At 46.7% G+C, this 22,098-nt stretch overlaps 1 protein-coding gene across 1 annotated transcript in view; it reads left to right on the forward strand.

Annotated features, from left to right (window-relative positions):
• LOC126418758 (vesicular glutamate transporter 2-like) overlaps nt 1–12,505 on the forward strand; it is a 237,729-nt gene extending 225,224 nt beyond the window's left edge. Inside the window, exon 11 of the mRNA XM_050085683.1 lies at nt 8,457–12,505. Coding sequence (XP_049941640.1) covers nt 8,457–8,654 — 198 coding nt within the window. The 3' untranslated portion in view covers nt 8,655–12,505. The remainder of the gene's footprint in view (nt 1–8,456) is intronic.
• Nucleotides 12,506–22,098: the final 9,593 nt, after the last annotated feature.

A 22,098-nucleotide genomic window follows, 5' to 3' on the forward strand; every position in this document is an offset into this window, starting at 1 on the left:
TGGGCCACTGTCAACCGGCCGCCGCACCAACACTGAGGCGAGTCTTCACGGTGCAGGAGGTAGCCGTGGGACGCCCAAGTGTGGTCAGTGCGGAGCCAACAGAGAGCCACAGAGTTCCTGCGAGAGGACCGCGTGGAGATCTTTCACACATTCGTAGTCTCCTTGATGGCATGCAGTTGGTTGTGCTTACTGAGGTTATGCGATTCCGTCTCCCAAAGCCACAAAACCTTGTGGCGTAGTACTGAACGCATGTCAGTTGCAGAGAAGCCGATCTCCACAAGCGGTTTCCGTGTAGCCTGTTTGGCCAACCTATCGGCAAGTTCATTGCCTTGGACGCCAACGTGACCTTGGGTCCAGATCAGCACCACGGAACGACTGGACCGTTCCATAGATGGACTTCTGGATGGTCACTAGCAAAGGATGGCGAGGGTAGCACTGGCCAATAGCCTGTAGGCTGCTCAAGGAGTCAGTACACAGATGAAACGACTCCCCAAGGCATGAATGGATGTGCTCAAGAGCACGCGATATAGCCATTAGCTCGACAGTGAAAACACTGTAGCCATCGAGAAAGGAATGCTGTTCACTATGTTTCCTTGGACATATGCGAAGCCGACGTGATCATCAGCCATCGAGCCGTCGATGTAAACCACTTCATGGCCTCGGTACATGTGTGAAGAATCAAGAGGAAGTAGCAGCGGAGAGCTGCAAGGTTAACAGGGTCCTTAGGGCCATGTGAAAGGTCCAGCTGAAGTCGCGGCCTAGGTGTACACCATGTATGTGTACATGAATTAACCTCAACTATAGTTGGTCAAGAAAAGGATTCCAGAAAGAATTGATCGGCCACGAACGGCAACTGGAAGCCCTGACACGGACCACCAATGCGGGAAATGAACCACTGTGGGTGGGAAAAGGAAACGGTAATTCGGATGTGCAGGAGAACTACGAACATGTGCAACCTAACTGGAGAGCAGTTGTGCACGCCTAACCTGCAATGAAGGGACTCCGGCCTTCACCAGCACGCTGGTCACCGTACTCGTCTTAATAGCTCCTGTCAGTAGGTGAACACCAGTGGTGCACTGGGTCGAATTAACAAAATGCTGAGAGCGCCGCTGAACCATAAACCAGACTCCTGTAGTCAATGCGGGATAGAAAAAGGGCTCTGTAGAGCTGCAGCAGTGTACAGCGATCTGCACCCCAGTTGGTGCTGCTCAGGGAGCGGAGGGCATTGAGGTGCTGTCAGCATTTCCACTTAAGCTGAAAAGCGTAAGGAAACCAAGACAATAGGGTGCCGAAAACCAGTCCTAAGAATCGATATGTCTCCACTACAGCGATTGGATCGTCATTAAAGTTCTGGTTCCGGGTGAACACTGCGACGCCGACGGAAGAACATAACACGCGAATTTGTGGCCAAATACTGGAAACCGTGGGCTAGAGCCCATGACTGCGAATTGTGGATGGCTCCCTGTAGGCGCCGCATAGCAACACCAGTACTGGTGGAGCAGTACGAAATACGTAAGTCGTCTGCATACAGAGAATGTGAGCTGGACGGCCGTACTGCTGCTGCTAGACCATTTACGACCACTAAAAATAGAGATACACTCAATACAGAGCACTGCAGGATCCCATTCTCCTGGTTATGGGAGGAACAATAAGAGGCACCAACTTGGACGCGGAAAGTACGAAGCGACAGGAAATTTTGGATAAAAATCGGGGGCGGGCCTTGGAGACCAACTCATATAATGTGGCAAAGATATGATGTCACCAGGTCGTGTCATACACTTTTCGTAGATCAAAAAAGACGGCAACCATGTGTTGGCGTCTGCAATAGGCTGTTCGAATTGCAGACTCGAGGGACACAAGATTATTAGTGGTAGACCGACAATGGCGGAAGCTACCCTGACATGGAGCCGATAGCCCAACCGCCGACACGCCAGCGGCTTACAAAGAACGTTGGTGATGCTGATGGGCCGATAGCAAACCACATCAAGCGGGTTTTTACCGGGTTTGAGCACCGGAATTATCAACCACCACATCGAAGTTACCGTGTGGGTTAGATTCAACGGTGACAGCAAAGGTGATAATTTCCCAGTAGGCCTTGTTTAAAGCCCATCTGCACAGGCATCCGTGTACCTGATGCCGGAGCAGTGACAGGAAGACTGGGGAGTGGTCACTACCACACAGGTCGTCATGTACTCTCCAGTGGATAGATGTGAGAAGTTCTGGGTTGCATATTAATGGCCGAGTAACAACCATGAGCCACACTAAAATATGTGACGGGCCCAGTATTTAAGAGGGTCGAACTGAGACATTACAGTTTCGACATCTCTGCCTTAGCCAGTAAGCACGGTGCCACTCCACAAGGAGTTATGGGCGTTAAAATCTCCCAAAAGTAGCAAAGGTTTAGGGAGTTGAACAATAAAAGCAGCTAATACATTCAGGCATACTTCACGATCTGGAGGAATATGTACGTTGCAAACAGTTATTCCCTGCGTCGTCCTTATTCTGAAAGCCACAGCATCAAGAGGGGTTTGAAGGGGCACAGGTTCACTACAGACTGAGTTTGGGTCATAAATGCAAACTCCACCTGACACTCGATTACATTCACTACGGTTCCTGTAATATTCCTTATAGCTGTGGAGGGCAGGGATCTGCATTGCCAGGAACCAGTTTTCTTGCAGGGCAATGCAGAAAGCAGGAGTAAAGCTTAACAGTTGCCATAGCTTAACCAGGTGGTGGATGTAGGATGACGTCATCATGAGACTGGAAAGGCACAGTACATTCAATGAGGCAGTTTATTCCTTTTAGTCGCCTCTTATGACAGGCGGGAATACCTCGGTCCTGTAGGGGGCCGCCACCAGTTTAAAGTTTGCATCCAGTACCATCGCATCCGAGGCATCAGCGAGATCTAGGTGCTCAGGGAGCACTAGAATCTGCACCTAGTCCTTGGACACAGAGCCCTGAGGGAGTGGTGGTGCGGGGGCCACCAGCGGCTCCCATTTCTTAGCAGACTTCTTCTTTAATAGTTTGGCCTCTCGCTTCTCCTTGTGGGCCTGCTGGGAGGGTTTCTCGAAAGTAGCTTGAGGGACAGACGAAAATGGTGAACGCTTTAGACCAGCAGCTAGTGGCTCCTTCAACCACTGTCTAGTGTCCGTTTGACACCATGAGGGAACCGCGGAAAATAGGGTCCCAAGGGACCCCTTCCACATGAGAGGTTCCAGAGGATGCTGTTGCTTCTCTGGCTTGGGGGGGGGGGGGGGGGGGGGAATCTATGGCGCGTTTGAGGGGCTAAGCTCCCAAAGTAGAAATTTTGGAAGCAACACAAGAAGATGTACCCCCACCCCAAGCTGGAGGATGGATCGAGATGGGCGGCCCTGAAGGCCACTGGTGTAAGTTAAGATCATGAGTGCAATGGCGTCATGATGGCGATGCTGTCTTAGCAACAGAATAGGAAAATAGGATTGGAACAGGATTTAACATTTAGTATCTTAGTTTAGCCTTGTGGTAAAGCATCCTGTCCAAGGTCTTGTAATCCATAATTTTCCGCTCCTTTTGGAGTGCTAGGCGGTCCAGCGAGCAGGGAGAGAGGTGCTTACCACAGTTGACACAAGTGGAAAGAGGCGCTCATGTATTCAGATGCAGCAGTTGTCCACAGTCTCTACATGTGGCTTTGGGGGGGAGGGGCATGTGCCCTAATTTACAGCACTTAAAGCACTGCATTGGGGGAGGGATGTAAGGTTTGATGTCACACCAGTATATCATCACCTTGACCTCTTGACCTTCTCGTGTAATGTATCACCCTCGAAGGCAAAGATGGCCCACTGATTATTCTTTGGTTCCCTATCTGTGTGCTGGACGAAATTAACACCTCCTCACACAAATTTGGCGCGCAGCTCATCATCAGACTGTAAAAGAAGAGCCTTGTGAAATATGGTACCTGGACCATATTTAAGCTCTTATGGGGTGTGATAGAAACATCACCCAGCTTGTCACAGGCGATTAGTGCCCATGACTGGGCAGAGGCTGCTGTTTTTATCAAGACTGATCCAGAACGCATTTTAGGAAATCCCTCCACCTCCCCACACCTGTCCTCTAAATATTCCACAAAAAACAGGCTTCATCGACAATAAGGATTCCCCATCAGCTCTCGTACATACAAGCTACCGGTGCGAATAAGAATCGCTGACATCCTTAGCCTGGCAATCCTCCCATGGTGTGGTCAGAGAGGGGAACGATTTAGGGTCATACTTCTGCACATTAAATTGAGCCCTTGAGCGCTTAGACACTGATGGTGTTTGACCACTGGCGAGAGATGACGTAGTGCACTTCATAGTGTGTCATCTGCCCTGATGCTAGCCACTCTGACTAGGAGCGCTCCACACATGCGCAACCCGGCTTCAGCAAGGACCACCTGGCAAGATGGCCATTGCAGGGAGTCCTGATGCCCCTGGGTGATAGGAATATACTCCTTGGCATATGTGCAGAGTTATCAGTGCAGGCATCAACAGAGCGATCTCTGTGTAGTCAGGGGGCTACAACGAACAAGGTACATGGCGGCTCCACCACAACGGACTGGCTTCCATGCTGGATATGAGATGCAAAGAAATCCATGAGAATCGTCGGTGCAGAAAACGACACTGCACATTGGATGGAGGAAAACGCAGCCAGGAAGGTGTCCTCGCCCAACAGATGGAGAACAAGTGGAACTGCAAAGCAACGACGATAAAAAATTTTGAAGGTCTCAATGCATGACAGGCATAATGCCATTCCCAAACTGGCTCGCTCTTTTGGAAAATTTGGAAAAATGGGGGTCAAACCCTACAGGAGATGATCACGTAAAGGCCGAAACGTGTGAGACGCCTTTTAGTCCCCTCTTAGGAGAGGCAGGAATACCTTGGGCCTATTCTAATCACCAAACCCGCATTGGGTGATGCGGAACGACTATGGTCCGCCCAACACAATCCATGCATAAATACTGGACTTGATCCACCCAAGGGCCCATTCTCAGGTAGCGTCTAAAGAAGACAACAAGATACGCCGTCGAAATATCGTGGGTGACCTACGCGAACAATTGGGAGAGATCCCTATTATTCAATATGTCAACAGATCGTCGGGAAATCTTGAAGAATTGCCTTTACTGTAGTTTAATGTCGTGTGGAACTCAGTCTCAATGGCAAATTCTCCAAGTGTTTTGGCCTTCTCTGCATTTGTCACTTGTTTGGTATTTGATATTTCCACTAACAGTGTTCCATTTCATAACCACTTTACTGATGTTAAAGTACCTGCAATCCCGTCTAAACCCTTTTGTATTTAAAAAGGTGATACTTTTTCAAAACTTCTCTCTTTCCTTTTAACTAATAAAAACACACCCTGGCCATCAGCATGCATTCTGTTACTAAAGAGTCTAGAATTGTTTAATACCCTAAGCCCAGAGGACGAGCTACACGAGCCTTGTTATTTGATTGGGTGTTAGTATCTACCAGAGCCCTCGCATTCCGCTGGGAGGTGCAAGAGAAAACTTCGAAGGATCCATTTCAGTCCCACGAGCAGCTAGGATAATAAAAGTTATCCTAGACAGAGCGTCAAGTGCCTAGATAACCACTGTACAGCCAAGACGCGGCAGGTCCCCAGAGGTTACTTGCTAATGACAGTTCCACCTCAACAGCCAAGCGTATCTCATGAGCGCGTAGCGCAGCTTGAGACTGAGGGGTTTGTTATTGAGGTTTTTACCATCCTCATTATCCAGGTGGTCAGGTCAAGATCCCCATTCCCTGTGACACACAACGATCCTCTGCCGTGCCATGCAGTAGTCGCTGAAGCATGCCCAGAGCTTACGGTGATAGGGTTCTGGCGGCGCCAAGGCTCCACCTCTAAGTAGTGTTCGGAGAGAGGATTCAAATGGCTCTGAGCACTATGGGACTTAACATCTGAGGTCATCAGTCCCCTAGAACTTAGAACTACTTAAACCTAACTAACCTAAGGACATCACACACATCCATGCCCGAGGCAGGATTCGAACCTGCGACCGTAGCAGTCGCTCAGTTCCGGACTGACGCGCCTAGAACCGCTCGGCCACCGCGGCCGGCCCAGAGAGGATTGTGTCTCATGGAAACTAAACAACAGTTTTTGGACACAATTCGTTTGTAGAGTTAACGAGAATAATGTTTACACCTTGCTGTACTGTAGACCGCCATCCAAATCAAGGCGGTTTTCAATCACCTTTAGGGGTGGAATCATGTATGTCTGGAGATCCCTTGTGCCAATACATGGGAAGATGACTGGTGTGGAGTATTGGGACTACACCCTTCCAAGCACTAAGTCTCCATTTGGTTAACATATTGGATCAGGATTCCCACCGTCACAGTCTCGTGAACACTTTTCTAGTGGAACACAGAATAAGTCGTATGCAATGGTCTCTATGTTCTCCAGATTCCACTAGCGGAGCGGTTGGCGATGGTCCTGTCCCACAAGAGACTTTACAGGTCGTCATAGAGGCTGTTGTAGAGGAAAGGGACAACGTTCCACAGGCTTAGCAGGAGAGTTTTGTAAGAAGTGTCCTTAACCTCATTCAAAAGGGTCTCCAATCAGGAGGAAGAGCAGTTTGTTCATAAACATTGCGTTATGCAAGATGACACTGAAGCAAAAGTGTAGTGTTTGCAGTGGAATCTTTTGCAAGGTTTTATTTTGCTTGTATTTTTTTAAATCTTATTCTATCAGGTAGAAATGTGATTATCTTTTTATTTTTGTTTTATTATGACTACGCCAGACAGAAAATACTCAGTTTTTTACGATTATTCTCATTCATTGTTCCGTCTCAGCTGTACGTTTTCAGATAGACAACATGCTTCGATTGCTCTGGATCATCAAGCGTCACAGGTAACGGGGATCTTGGCTTGACCGCCCGGATCACGGGGATGTGAAAATCTCTGTAACAGACCCCTCCGTCTCAAGGAGCGGTGCGCGCTGATGATGCAGACTAATCGAAACATGTTATCTTATTAGAAACGTGCAAGTAGACGAAACTAAAAAATGAGAATTATCGTAAATATCTAAACAGTTACTGAGTCGAAATTTCCTGGCAGATTAAAACTGTGTGCCGGACCGAGATTCGAACTTGGGACCTTTGCCTTTCGCGGGCAAGTGCCCTACCAACTGAGCTACTCAAGCACGACTCACGCCCCGACCTCACAGCTTTCCTTCCAGCAGTACCTCGTCTCCTACTTTCCACATTTCACAGAAGCTCTCCTGTGAACCTTACAGAACTGGCACTCCTGGAAGAAAGGATATTGCGGAGACATGGCTTAGCCACAGCCTGGGGGATGTTTCCAGATTGAGATTTTCACTGTGTAGAGGAGTGTGCGCTGATATGAAACTTCCTGGCAGATTAAAACTGTGTGCAGGAGAGCTTCTGTGAAATTTGGAAAGTAGGAGACGAGGTACTGGTGGAAGTAAAGCTGTGAGGACGTGGCGTGAGTCGTGCTTCGGTAGCTCAGTTGGTAGAGCACTTGCCCGCGAAAGGCAAAGGTCCCGTGTTGGAGTCTCGGTCCGGCACACAGTTTTAATCTGCCAGAAAGTTTCATATCAGCGCACACTCCGCTGCAGAGTGAAAATCTCATGCTAGTTAGTGAATGTCTCAACGCGATTATGCAATTGCTAAGAGCTGAAGATGATCGAAACATGTTATGTAATTAAAAACGTGCAACTGAGAAAGAACAAAAAAAAAAAGAGAACTATCGTAAATATCTTAACAGTAGCTAAATCTCTCTACACGATTATGTTGGCTATAGTGAAACTCAGTTTTGTTTCCAATTATGTCCAGTATTGACAATAAAACAACATGCAACGTTTATTTTGACTACTGTAGTTTTACTCACCAACAAAAACAGACATAATGTCTGATAGGATAGCAGCAATCAGTGATTTTACAATGTTACGTATAATCCGTATTGATGTGACGCAGCATGTGAAAGTTACCGGATTTGGACGTGTTACGCCTGTAACCGACATATCAGATCTGAAGATGGTTCTACATGAACCGAAACCGGTCATTTGAATAAAAATTTTGCAATCAAGACGAATTATACGTAACATTGTGAAGTTACTGCAATCTTATCATACATTATGTCTGTTTTTGCATGTGACGCAGCATGTGAAAGTTACGGGATTTGGACGTGTTACTCTTGTAACCGAAATATCAGATCTGAAGATGGTTCTAGAAGAACCGAAACCGGTCATATGAATAAAAATTTAGCAATCAAGACGGATTATACGTAACATTGTAATTGCGTTTTGCTTCCTATGTTTTACCTACCTTCTAGAACCACGAAGCGCTTTGCTCAGATCTTGTTTAACTTATGGTTTGGTTGCTTGTGGCCTCAGTCGTTTTCCCGCCCTAAATCGTACTATTACTCACTGCCTACACGGCGCGCTGTGAAGTACTTTGTGTGCGCTGTTGGCAGAGTGTGGAGCGCTGGAAGTACGTGTTCTACATCGCGAGCGCCATCTACCTCACGGGCGCCATCTTCTACGGGCTGTTCGCGTCCGGCGAGCGCCAGCCGTGGGCGCTGGAGCCGCCGGCCCAAGACGAGGAGAGGCCCAAGGATGACGCCAAGGGCGGCCACGTCAACCCGGCCCTCGAGCTCAACGAGGCCCTCTGAGAGCCGCAGCGGCACGCCACACACACCACGCAGCAGGCAGCAGGCGGCCCCAGTCCCAGCTCGCTGCCAGCTGTCTCCAGTATTACGATACCAAACTAACGTCCGGCACTTTACGGCCCTCGTGACGAAGGGTACGTTTGCGTTGGAGCTGTGATAGATTAGAAGAGCGTCGAAGAGGGCAGCGAGCGAAGCGAAGCACGGATCTCAGCTCCACGACGGAGCTTCGGCATCAAAGACGGACAGAGCATCAACAGTGTACAGGATATTAATAAATTAGTTGTACAAAAGTAACTATCAGTTGTCAAAAAACGAAATAACTTACAGAACTGTTTGATGCAGCACTAAATACAGTATATCTTCAAGTATTATTTACAAATGTTAGTGTGGCATCTTTCGTAACACGACAAGTGTCCCACCCGTAATCAAATTCCTGTGAAGTTCTGTGAAACAAGTCTTGATTTATGCCAGCAGTTGCTCGTGTTATCCGCTGTAGCAGCTCGTACACTTTTCTCGGAAGCGGGGGAACAAACGCTCTGTCTTTAGCGTAAACCCATACACAGAAGTTATTGGGGTTGAATCAGATGATCGTGTTGGCTAGGATATTGCTCCACCACGTCCAACCACAGTCGGCTCATTCACATGGAGTTACGTGACAACTTCACGATGATAATGTGGTGCCGTGCGTGATTAGCCGAGCGGTCTAGGGCGTTGCATTCATGGACTGTGCGGCTGGTCCCGGCGGAGGTTTGAGTCCTCCGTCGGGCATGGGTGTGTGTGTGAGTCATTAGGATAATTTAGGTTAAGTAGTGTGTAAGCTTACGGACTGATGACCTTAGCAGTTAAGTCCCATAAGATTTCACGCACATTTGAACATTTGATAATGTGGTGGCGCGCCATCTTGCCCAAAAATAAATTCTTTGTCCATATTTTATTGTTATTGAGGAAACAGATAATATTCAAGCACGCCCAGATACGAACCTGTTCAATTGCTGCGTCAGAAACTCCTGGTCGAACCTTACCCAGCGTCCTATGTGATACACATCCAGATTCGGTGAAACTGTCGGACAATTAATGACAGTTTGCCTTTGAGGTGGTGACTTGCAACATTTAGTCCTCAACTGAACTGTAGTAGCGGATTTGGATTCATTAAACCGTAAACAACAGTGCGCACGTCCTGCACTGTAATACGACTCCGTGATGACTGTTGAAACGACTCATTCAAGTGTATCACCTAGTGGAAACATCGGATACTAACAGTGTTAGACGGGAATAAAACTTGAACATACACTACATTAAGTGCTGTATCAAACATATCTCCAAGTTATTTGCGCTTCTCACAATTAAAGGTTACTTTTGTATAACCAATTTACAAATATCCTGTATTTATTCTGGGTTTAGAAGCGGAGACGAGATATTCATAATTCATCACGTAAGCTTTTTCGTTTATTTTGCACTGAAGTTAGAAAAATTAGGCTTAAACGATGTGCGATTAACAATACTTTATTCTAGGAAATCACATTGCATAAACATAAATACATAATAATTAAAAAAAATACCTGTGTTGCTGAAATTCGATTTTTGCATAGATTTGCCTACTGCTCATCCTTTTATCTGTTTTGCCTTTTCTTTTCATACTGGAGTCGTAACTGCTGCGAAAATCATGAGAGCTAACTACAGTTTATGGTAATGTAGTCTAAACTGGAATTTACAGTTTGTCGATGATTTCAGAAAAATGATGTTTATAGATTATTCAAACAACTTAGGAACTGTATTCAAATTATTTGCACTGCCCAATCTGGCTCTTTATTCAAAAACTACAGAGACGATGTCCTAATCTGTTACAAAGACTGGTGCTAATTATGAATTCATAAATATTACTGTAACTAACGGACGACGTCATCCAGATGCTGAGAAAGAATATTTAAACATTTAGTTATCACGATCACGCAGAACTGCTGAATTTGCCTTTTATATAAGGTGTTCTGTACGGAGATATTAGCCAGAGAATATTAGCCACAAAACTATAAAATCAGGTAGAAGTACCCGAATATGTTGTTGCATGTATTTGCTTATTGTACAATTTAATAAATGTTAGAGAATAAACTGAACATTATCTTACCGTGAACAAAAATTGACAATCAATAAAGGTTTCAAAAAAATGGTTCAAATGGCTCTGAGCACTATGGGACTCAACTGCTATGGTCATCAGTCCCCTAGAACTTAGAACTACTTAAACCTAACTAACCTAAGGACATAACACACATCCATGCCCGAGGCAGGATTCGAACCTGCGACCGTAATAGCAGCGCGGCTCCGGACTGAAGCGCCTAGAACCGCACGGCCACCACGGCCGGCAATTAAGGTTTCATCCAGCGGAGCTTGCCCCGGAAGATTAAATTAATGAGCCGCAAATATTCACGATCTCTTCAGATGTCGTCTTTGTCGGAATTCAGTGCTTCTTATTGCACTTATGACTATAAAAACAAACTTTTTTACTTGCATGTTCTTTTCAGTTAAGTAGTCATCTCTTTTCAAAATTGGTCGGAAACGAATAAAATTACGATTCTTTTGTCTTTATGATCGGGCAGTGGAGGCCTGGAAGTATTTCATCGATAAAACCTCCGATACGTTTCGTCGGTAACAGCGAAGGAATCTCTAGCAGACGCACGGAGCTCTTATCGCGGCTCAACTTCTGACCGTGGCGCAGCCGTGGGGGTGCCATTAGGGCCGCCGCTTACGCTTCCCTCCGCTCCGCCAGTACCGCCGCTCTTCTCTCTTCTCTTTTACCGCAGCTCCAACGTAGACGTGCCCCCACAATATGTGAGAACGCCTCACTTATTTTCGTTCATTCTGCAGGGCGTGAAACATTCTGCGATGTGGACAACTTTGACAAAGAACTGTGTAAACATATGCTGAACTCGACATACGTTGTGCATGACGTGAAACAGGGTTAAGGACGAATTTTATGTCAAGGTGACTGCGAACTGGCAAAAACATAAGGAAAGTTCCTACAGTACTTTTTGTTTTTCAAGACGAACAGTACCATTCGAGAGGTGACAACGCACAAGACAGAATGCACCACCTACATACGTTCGATCTGTGGTTGTTTCCCCATTTAACTAATGTGATTTTGCAATCCTTGTAGTCAGGTGTACGAGGTACTCGTCATTCCAAAACATTATGAGTCTGGTCAGTTAAGGTGTGAAGCAAGGGGAACGAGAAATAGGCAGACTGCAATAATATTTCGTACTGTTGGTACTGTTGTATCTACTTAAAACTTGCGAAGGCAGACAGCGATAGCAGAAGATTCAGTGACATTGTGTGAATGAAGTTTGGATTCATTTCGCTGATAAACAAAGAGTGACATTCGCTTCAGTCTTCGTGTATAGAGCACCACCGTTACCGTTACTTCCGGAACAGCTACAGTTGGACTGAAATAACACTGACTGACACTTCAACGTGTCGAGTGGTACAGTCGGTTCCCTATGTAGTGCCACACGTAGTGTCCTGTCCTGATTTGTTTTCGAAGTACCCGCAGAGCCTTCCTTGTGGGTGTTTCGGGCTATTGTAGAGTTTTGTGCAGAACACGATGCTTCATAATGAAGCAGTACTGCCGGGCCACAGGCAGTGACTAAATGTATGTATTTTTTTTTCTTGCGAGTATTTTTTTTTACGTTTGAATATTACAGCTCTTGCATGTGGAGTTAAAATTTAAATACGTTTAAATTTTTATTAAATGTTAAATTTCCATATCGTGGACTTCCCACACTCGAAATATTTATTGTATAATATATTTATATATTTACTGTAATTATTGTCAATAAAGTTTTCCTGTATTTATCCTGGATAAATTTCGTATGTTCACGATTATTAGCAAATTTTATGTTGTGTGCGAGTATTTTACTCTGATCTCTTCAGTGCAAAGCATGAATCAGCGTTATTGTACAAGCAGCAAATATTTGGTGACCAGCAGCAGCATTAACCACTGGCATACAGTGGGTCCAGATAATATAGCCTGTTCTGCTGACAGTAATTTTCCAAACCGTTTGACCTCTTATGTCTACAGCGATGTTGCAGGTGTCAGCCAACTGAAATGCAGTTCTCAGAGAAAGGATCCACTTGTGAGGTGCTACCCCTGTGGCCTTCAGAAGTGTCACAATAAAGGACGTTCATCATGGTGGTGAAAATCACATTAACAATAGTCCCACTGACAAGACGAGTAAGTCACGTATTTTTATTGTTACTGACAACAACCACGAACATCTACACTCGCATTATTCACATATTATTTAACTCAAATTTCAACACCAAACTACATTTAACTATTCACTCCATTTCCGTTAATATTCACAAAAAAGGTGCAATATAGATTGATGAACCAAAACAACATGGCCAGCTGTTAAACAGTTTCTTGCTCCACCCTTAGAGCGCTGATCAACACGATGACATGATGTTGGGCGCGCGACATGGAGATCCTTGTAGCGTTTAGACGATTTTTGAGTGGAGTGTGATTATAAGAAATCCATAAAAATTTCAACACGTACCAAACCAGCTCCTTAAAAATCAGGATCTCGGTGACACACAAACGCACACGCACACACACACACACACACACACACACACACACACACACACACTCTGAAGATGCTCCAGTCTTCGAGAGATAAAAATCGTAAAACAACCCCAAGGAGGTGAGCTTCGAAAAAGATCGTAATAAAATCCCAGTGAGACAGAGCGGAAAAACTAAATAAAGTCATGGATAAAATACCTGTACAGATGCTGTTAAAAAAGGGACACATTAAGATCTCACACCTAGTATTGAACTGCGGACACCACACAAAATCTTAAGACACGAACAACACTCGCCTCGTTAGCAGTTAAATAGAGGGAAAATCCTGTAGGAGGCCCAGTTGAACCCTCAGGTTGTCACATAAAACACACTCAGTTAAAACATGTCGTACTGAAAGTTGCGTCCTGCATCTTTGATATACTGAGGGCTCCTCCCGACGTAAGAGGAAGCCGTGTGTCAATGGACAAGGTCCCACTCTAAGCCGAATAAGGGCTACTTCTTCACACCGTCGCAAGCGGAGGGAGGTAATCAATGGTCGCACTGGAACGTAGTTTATTATTACTCACTTCCAGCCACTGACACTCCTTTCTGCTCACAAATGGAGTGACAGCCCGCAGAAGGACTGAACAGCGGGCAGGAGGAGGAAGGGAGCAAGCCTCCTTAGCAGCTGCATCAGCCAGTTCGTTTCCCTGGATGCCTATGTGCCCTGGAACCCAGCAAAAAATGATTTCCTTGTTTTGCCTTTGCAAGAGAAGGAGAGCGTCCTGTACCTGTTGCACCATCCGATCTGCTGGGTACATGTATTCAGCAGCGAAAAGGGCACTTTGAGAATCAGAGCAGATCAGAAATTTTTGGTCACGACGCCATCTCATCTGCTCCATGGCACTCAGGGTAGCAAACAGTTCCGCGTAATAAACTGAGACCTGCTCTGGGAGCCCTACCCTGAGAACGACGTCTGGGAACACGACAGAAGAACACAAAAAATATTAACCTATTGTGGTGTCACCGCCAGACACCACACTTGCTAGGTGGTAGCCTTTAAATCGGCCGCGGTCCGTTGGTATATGTCGGACCCGCGTGTCGCCACTGTCAGTGATTGCAGACTGAGTGCCGCCACACGGCGGGTCTAGAGAGACTTCCTAGCACTCGCCCCAGTTGTACAGCAGACTTTGCTAGCAATGGTTCACTGACAAATTACGCTCTCATTTGCCGAGATGATAGTTAGCATAGTCTTCAGCTACGTCATTTGCTACGACCTAGCAAGGCGCCATTATCATTTGCTGTTTATCTTGTGATGCATGTACCGTCAGACCGATGTTCACCAATTATGGATTAAAGTTAAGTATTCCACAGCTACGTCCTGTTTTCGCTAGTTCATTTCCGTGTCCTGTTCCAGACCTCACGCCAGCCTGCGTGAGCTTAAACGCGTGCCTTTCGGCTTCACCTCGTAGTGGCTTGGTTGTCTTGCCAAGTCACAACACCTATGACTGACACATTAAGGATGTTTAAGGCATTGAGACATCTCAGTTTCAGTTCCTTATGGTGTGGCAACCATGTTAACTTTGCATCAAAGGTAAGACCCAGATACTTCACCTTTTCCTTACAAGTGAGAACGGTGCTCCCCAGTTTAAAAACTGCTTAAACAGAAATAGGGAACTAGGGATCAATTAAATAGGGAAATAGGGATCAATTAAAATCAACACAAACTGTTTTCTCTAATGAGAATTTAAAACCAATTGTGCATGACCGCCTGATCGGCAGTTGCAATTGTCGAGTAGCCATGGCGAGGCTGGAGGATGCACAGAAGATGGAGAAGCCGTCCACGAACAAGGAACATAGTACTGGACCTCGCACTGTGGATGTAATACTGTTGATTGCAATGGCGAAGGCCGTGACACTTAAAACACTCCCTTGAGGATCCCCATTCTCCTGCTTAAAACGCTCAGACAGCACATTCCCAACTTTGCATCTGTCCGAAAGAAAAGGACAGCGTGAAGGTCGGTATACGTCCACTAAATCCCCACCCATACAGCTGAGACAAAATATTATGCCTCCAGGTAGTGTAGGTCTTTTCAAAATCGGAGAAAACACCGAATAAGTGTTGCTTACGAAGGAAAGATCAGGTTATCGAGAGTGGAGCGATACCTCCTGAACCCACACTGGGAGCGACTGAGTAGGGACCCAGTTTCAAGAACCCACACTAGACGCTGGTTGAACATGCACTCCAGTGTCTTTCCTACTCAGCTTGTCAGGCGAGTACTACGATAACTACTGGGGTCTGTCCAATCCTTCCCTGGTTTTAAAATTTGGATTAAAATAGATTCTTTCCACGAGTTGGGAAAGTCGCCCGTCATCCAAATTTTATTGGAGAGCTGAAGAAGGACCTCCTTCGACCGTCAGTTCAAATGGTTCAAATGGCTCTGAGCACTATGGGACTTAACATCTTAGGTCATCAGTCCCCTAGAACTTAGAACTACTTAAACCTAACTAACCTAAGGACATCACACACATCCATGCCCGAGGCAGGATTCGAACCTGCGACCATAGCAGTCCCGCGGTTCCGGACTGAAGCACCTAGAACCGCACGGCCACCGCGGCCGGCTCGACCGTCAGTCCAACTGCTGCAACGTGCTGCAGGTTATCAAGTCGATTCCAGGGGTCGTATCAGAAGCAACTGACAATGCAGAGTCCAGCTCCCACAAAGAGAAAGGCTGGTTGTATTCTTCCATGTTGGTGCCTCCCGATAGCGATGGAAGATGGGATCCTCTGTCGGCCATAATGGATTTATATCATTCGGCCATTGTCTGGGCCAAGTCCCTCGTCGATGTTACAAGATACCCCTGTATTCGTGCAGACGCTTTTGGCGGTCGAGAGTTGAGCCTCCTGATGGCTTGCCATGCTTTTTGCAGATGTGGACCTATTGATGGAGTTAAGGAAGTTTTGCCAAAACCTCCGCTTATTCTCCCGAATTATTGCCTTTGCATGCGTCATTTGAAAGTTTGCTAGATTCTCATTGGTAGGGCATCTATCGAATCTGGCCGTAGCTGCCCTCCTCTGCCTGATTGCTAAACGACATTCATTATTCCATCAAGGGACAGGTCGCCTCCTAGGCGTTTCTATAGACTTTGGGATGGTAGCATCAGCAGCGTGGTAAATCACAGGTGTAATGTGATCCACAGAGTCCTGGATGTCATCACATTGCTCGGAAACAGCTAACTGCCTGTAGAGCAACCAGTTAGTCTTTTTGAACAACCATCTTTATGGCTTTCTTTCGGGATGTGTTCCATCAGGCAGGTGGATCCAGATAGGCAAACGCTCACTACCATGAAGGTCAATGTCCAAGAGCAGGCAAGAGGAAGGAGAGGTCTATGGCTGTAAACGAACCTGTAGCAGTGCTAAAATGTGTTCAAAAATGTGAAAACGTGTGTGAAATCTTATGGGACTTAACTCTTAAGGTCATCAGTCCCTGCTAAAATGTGTGGCTTGACCCATGTTCAGCAGTATAAGATCTGTTGTGTTTACCATATCCTCAAGTACCTGACCATTGGGGCATGTGGTGTTAGAATCCCACAGTGCACTGCGTGCATTTGAGTCCCCCAAAAGGAGAAAGGGATGGGGTAATTCATCTAGAAGTTGAGTGAGGACCCCATTGTTCGAGGGCTCATGAAGTGGAAGGTACACAGAGCACACTGTGATGTCAACTTGGGCCACAATCCAAACAGCAACAGCTTGTAGTGTTATTGTTAAGGGAATAGGTGAGGAGTGAAAAGCGTCCTTGGTGAACTCTGCAACCCCACCTGTCATCAGCAAGGTCGTCTTTTCTGTAAAGGTGATAGCCTCCAGGTAGGGATGTGTCAATCTGCTTAAAACGTGTCTCTTGCAAACAGAGGGAAGAGGGTCAGTCCTGTACAAGGAGTCTCAATTCCTCCTGATGAATTCTGTATCCATTTATATTCCATTGGAGTATGGGAGCCATTTAATCAATGTGGTCTGGTCTGTCTTTGAGACAGGGTGGTGAGGCGCTTTTAGAGTGAGGTGGGGTGGTGGGGCTGACTGGGTCTGTTGATGAGGCATCAAAATCCACGATGCCCTCATCATCAGTCAGACATGCCAGAGTGATGTCTGATGGTGCCCATGTCAGCTTTCGACCCAAATGGTGGCATCCTTTCCCTGCTCCCTTTCCCAGCAATAATGAGGCGGAAAGGTGGTGACGAGAGCCACTTTTCTTTGAAGAAAGCTGGCATTGAGAGGCACTCTGCTGTTGTGGTGCCTTAGGGCTGCACACTGTGGAAGCATTACTGGTCTCTTCCATCGTAGCTGCATGGATCACTGCGTCTTTCACTTTGCTTTGGCACATGCAAATACAAGTACAGGTGCTAGTGGCGGATAATGGTACACTGGGCGTCGTCTGAGTCGGAACGTCGACCTTAGTAACACGTTTCTGCACCAAGGAAGCATAAGAAGTGGCGAAGACAGGGGTTTCATTTTCTGATAGTCCTTTTTTGGTTTCTGCGTAGGGGATCCTCTTGGTCACTTTGATCTCCTGAATTTTGCGTTCCTCTGCAAAAACAGTGCAGGAGCGGCTCCAGAGTGGGTGGCTCCCAGAGCAGTTAATGCAGACTGCTGGAGATGAACAGTCAGTTCCAGCTTCATGGGGTGCCTTTCAACACTTCGCCTCTGAAACTCAGCGTTGTATTGTCAAAACGCTGGCATTCAGCAGCGCATAGGGTTAGGTACAAAGGGCGTAACCCTAAGTCAGAGGAAACCTGTCATGATGCATTGGAGAATTGAAAGTCACATTGAAGGTGGCAGTCTTCTCAGTCATTCCATTGTTCTTACATGTCCTTTGTTCCACATCTATGACACCCTGTGGTGTTCATTCTTGTTTGAGTTCAGCAACGTCTATGTCCATGATATCACGGCGGTTTACCAGAACTTTGCTGGAGTTAAGGCCATTATGCAACTCAATAATGATGTCGTACTCACCCAGTTTCTGTGACCTCTTAAGCAGTTCCACCTGCTTTCCCTGGACAGTCTCGACCAGCAAGGAACCATTTTACAACCGCTTAATAGACTTAAGAATACCAGCAACCCCTTCTAAGCCTTTGCCGGCCACAGTGGCCGAGCGGTTGTAGGCACTTCAGTCCGGAACCGCGTGACTGCTCCGGTCGCAGGTTCGAATCCTGTCTCGGGCATGGATGTGTGTGATGTCGTTAGGTTTAAGTAGTTCTAAGTTCTAGGGGACTGATGACCTCAGATGTTAAGTCCCATAGTGTTCAGAGCCATCTGAACCATTAGAAAAAAAAAAAAAAATTCTAAGCCTTTATGGATATAGAAGAGGGGCGCCTTTTCAAACGTCTCCTCCTTACTCTTGATCACTACAGAGACATCGTGATTCATGACTCCTTGAGCCCCTTACTGACAAGAAGTTGATCATCTTGAGTACTAGCCTCACTCAATCTTTTTGATGAATGTGTGAGTACTCCCAGGTAGTGCACCCTTTCCGCTGGGAAGAGAAGAAGAAGATTTCGAGGGTTCTATCTCGGTCCCACGAGCAGCTGGGGAAATAATGGTCCACTCAGACGGAGTCCCACATGCCTGAATAGGCCATATACAACCGAGGTGAGGCAGGTTCCCCGGAGGTTTCCGCTAACGACTGCTCCACCTCAACAGCCATGCATCTCATCAGTGCTCAGCATACCTTGAGATTGAGTTTCTTTTTTTTTTTTTTCATCCTTGCGATCTGGGCCGTTAAGCCAAGATTCCCATTCCATGTGACACACAACATTCCACCACCACGCAACATGGTGGTCACTGAAGCATGCACAGAGCTTACAGTGCCAGAGGACTGGCGGCGCTTAACAGTCCCCAGCTGAGGAACCCCTGGGACACAAACAAATGCTGGGCCACTGAAAGCGACTTGATGTCGTGATTCACCTACGGGCTTACAGTTGGGCTTCACTGGTAACCGAACCACAAATATCCCTGCTTTATCTCAAGCTGTGTGGCGCTAAAAGTGTGCCTCACATAGTCTACCCTGCTTATTCACGTTTTTGGTAGACAACTGGTCTAGCGCAAAAACCTCTGCAGTTGGGTGTCCAGGATGTCACTTCTAACAAAACATACAGTGATTGTAGGACAAGATATATACCATGAAGCTGGAGGAATCCTGCTAGACAAAATCCAGCCAGATTTTATATAAATCAGTGTTGGATGATTTTGTTATTCCAGCTTTTCCTCACCGACAACCTCAAAGAAAATCTCAGCACCAAAAGTCAGATATACTCTAGAAGTCTTATTGAACACTGGATCGGTAAGTGGTGGATCTAGCTCACATGTAAGTCACTCATTACATTATCCACAATAGCGCAAGTGACTATAATACGACAGCCGTCAAGTCTAGAGCACAGGTCAACAATATACGTATATGGAGGTACCAAGGCAGTAAATTCATTGCTTATGCCATTCACAAGGAATAGCTGTTTTGTCTGTCTCAGCTCCAGTATATCTGCTGTCCTATTAAAAGATAGTTGTCTCGCACTGTCTAACACCAGCTTACGAGACTGCTGTCCATCCTTAATATTAACAATAGCTGTTGCCAACAATGCTTTACAACTGACATCAGGTCTCCCCTTAGCCCTCTGATGGGTTAAGGAATAGAAGGAAAGGGTTCTTGATTCACCGGTCTATGTACCTGATGAGTCAGCTGGTTTGTGGAACAATATTCTGCTTTCCATTAGATGTCTTAAAGAAGGAACCTTGTACTTACTCAAGAAGTGACCATGGCAAATACAGAAGAAACGCAGCTTATATTTTGTTACGAATGTTCACCGCTCGTCAACATTTAGTGCTTGAAAGCCCTTGCATTTGGCGACAGCGTGAAGTTCATTGAAAAATTTACACGACTCCTTAGCCTCAGCATTAGCCAGATAAGCTTTCATCTCATGTCTCTTTTGATGTAAGCTACTGATATTTTCTTACGGATCCCATGAGATGATGTCTGGACAACTCAATGAACTGACGCTTTGTCTCCAAAAACTTCATCCGTTGAGTCAATGAAGTGAATGTGGAGTTAGACATTGTAACCTCTCGCTCATTACGATCTGTGGATCGCAAAATAGCAGAACTGGCTTCTGAGGGGATCAATAAATGAAATGGGACATCAGGTTTAAGAAACTCTAAGGTCTTCAAATAACTACATAAATGTTTAATCATTTGTCTATAATCGCTTGCCGTGCCATGGCTGACTGTTGGGAAGGTGAACAAAGTTTTAACATGGCTTGCTGCAGTTATTTTGGTATCATCGTACATCTGCCTCCGAGCAATCTTTAGCTTTCCTGATATGACGAGTATTGAAAGGTATCGGAAGGTCCTTTGCTTCAGCTCCGAAAGTGTGGCGTCCTGCCCATGCGTCTCTTATACGGTGCCTAAAGGATGCTGCTGTCTCGGGTAGCTATACAACAATTCAAGCAAATCACATTAATAGTTTTTACTACAATAAAGAAGATTGACAAAACTTAACTTTGTATTACAAGAACGTGTCGCAAGCGATGGGCGACATGCAAAAAAATCAGTTTCCTTCACTATATACAACGTCCATGTATGCGATGGATATGGATCACTAATAACTGTTCTGCGAGAGCCTGCCTACTAACGTGCGGCCGAGGCTGGCACGAGCGGCGCGTACATTCTCTCCTTGTAGAGGCCGCTCCTGTCGTGGTGCGGACCTAGTCAGCGGGCTATTTGCTGACGTCTCACAGCCTTCTCTACTCTTGTATTCTTCATTTTCGTGCTGGCGCTTGTCGTTACGCCGGAACATTCGTTCCCCCAACCCCGTCCCCCCAAAGCAAAGGACCGTCGTCGAGTAGGGAGTGCGACAACGGCGGGGGAAGCAGGAGTGTGGGTGCATCGCGGGACCGGAAGCTGTGGCTGCAGGGGAGATCAATCATCTGGTCGTACCCCGCCATCCGACCTCCGCTCTGGCGGAAACGTCCCCCAGAAAACGACCAAGAGGGTACGCGTCCACCTCCTGAATGCCATGAACCAGATGAACAAGGTGGCGACTGCTGCGGTGTGGGCGGGTCCAGCTCCATCGGTAGGACGAGAGGAGGCGGAGCAGGCAGAGGAGGCGAAGGCTCGGTCTCCATGCGGCCATCCCGCGGTGTCGTGAGGACACCCCCTGATGGCTGCTGGGGCCGCGCTGTCCTCTGGATGCATGAATCTGGGCGAAGAGACACTGAAACATCATCCTGCACAAAGACAAAGTTGACTTTGATGTCGGCGCTGCAAGTAATCTCGACCTGAAATAAGATACATGCGAGCGTCAAGTCAAAAAAATGGTTCAAATGGTTCTGAGCACTATGCGACTTAACATCTGAGGTCATCAGTCCCCTAGAACTTAGAACTACTTAAACCTAACTAACCTCCTAAGGACATCACACGCATCCATGCCCGAGGCAGGATTTGAACCTGCGACCGTAGCGGTCGCTCGGTTCCAGACTGAAGCGCCTATACCCGCTCGGCCACAACGGCCAGCAGCGTCAAGTCGACGGGTGATCTAAACCCCCCCCCCCCCCCGCCGCCCCCCTCCCCCACTCCCGTCTGCTGCCGCTAAAAACCCTGTAAAACACAATACCATGCGGCGCGAAGCGATACTTGCTGCCTTCCTTCGGCGCCGCATGCTGAGAAGGGTGGAGCAAGTGGATTAGTGTCCGATGGCGGAGGCCGTGAAGCAATTCCACCGGTGATGGTCCATCTAGTGGGTGCGAACGATAGGAGGCGAGAAACAGTTGCAGTGCTTGATCCCTGGTGTGTGCGGAACAAAGTTTGGCATCTGCTGCTTGAAGGTTCTGACAAAACGTTCTGCTTCGCCGT

Source organism: Schistocerca serialis, chromosome 9, assembly GCF_023864345.2.
Source record: "Schistocerca serialis cubense isolate TAMUIC-IGC-003099 chromosome 9, iqSchSeri2.2, whole genome shotgun sequence".
Classification (NCBI taxonomy): domain Eukaryota; kingdom Metazoa; phylum Arthropoda; class Insecta; order Orthoptera; family Acrididae; genus Schistocerca; species Schistocerca serialis.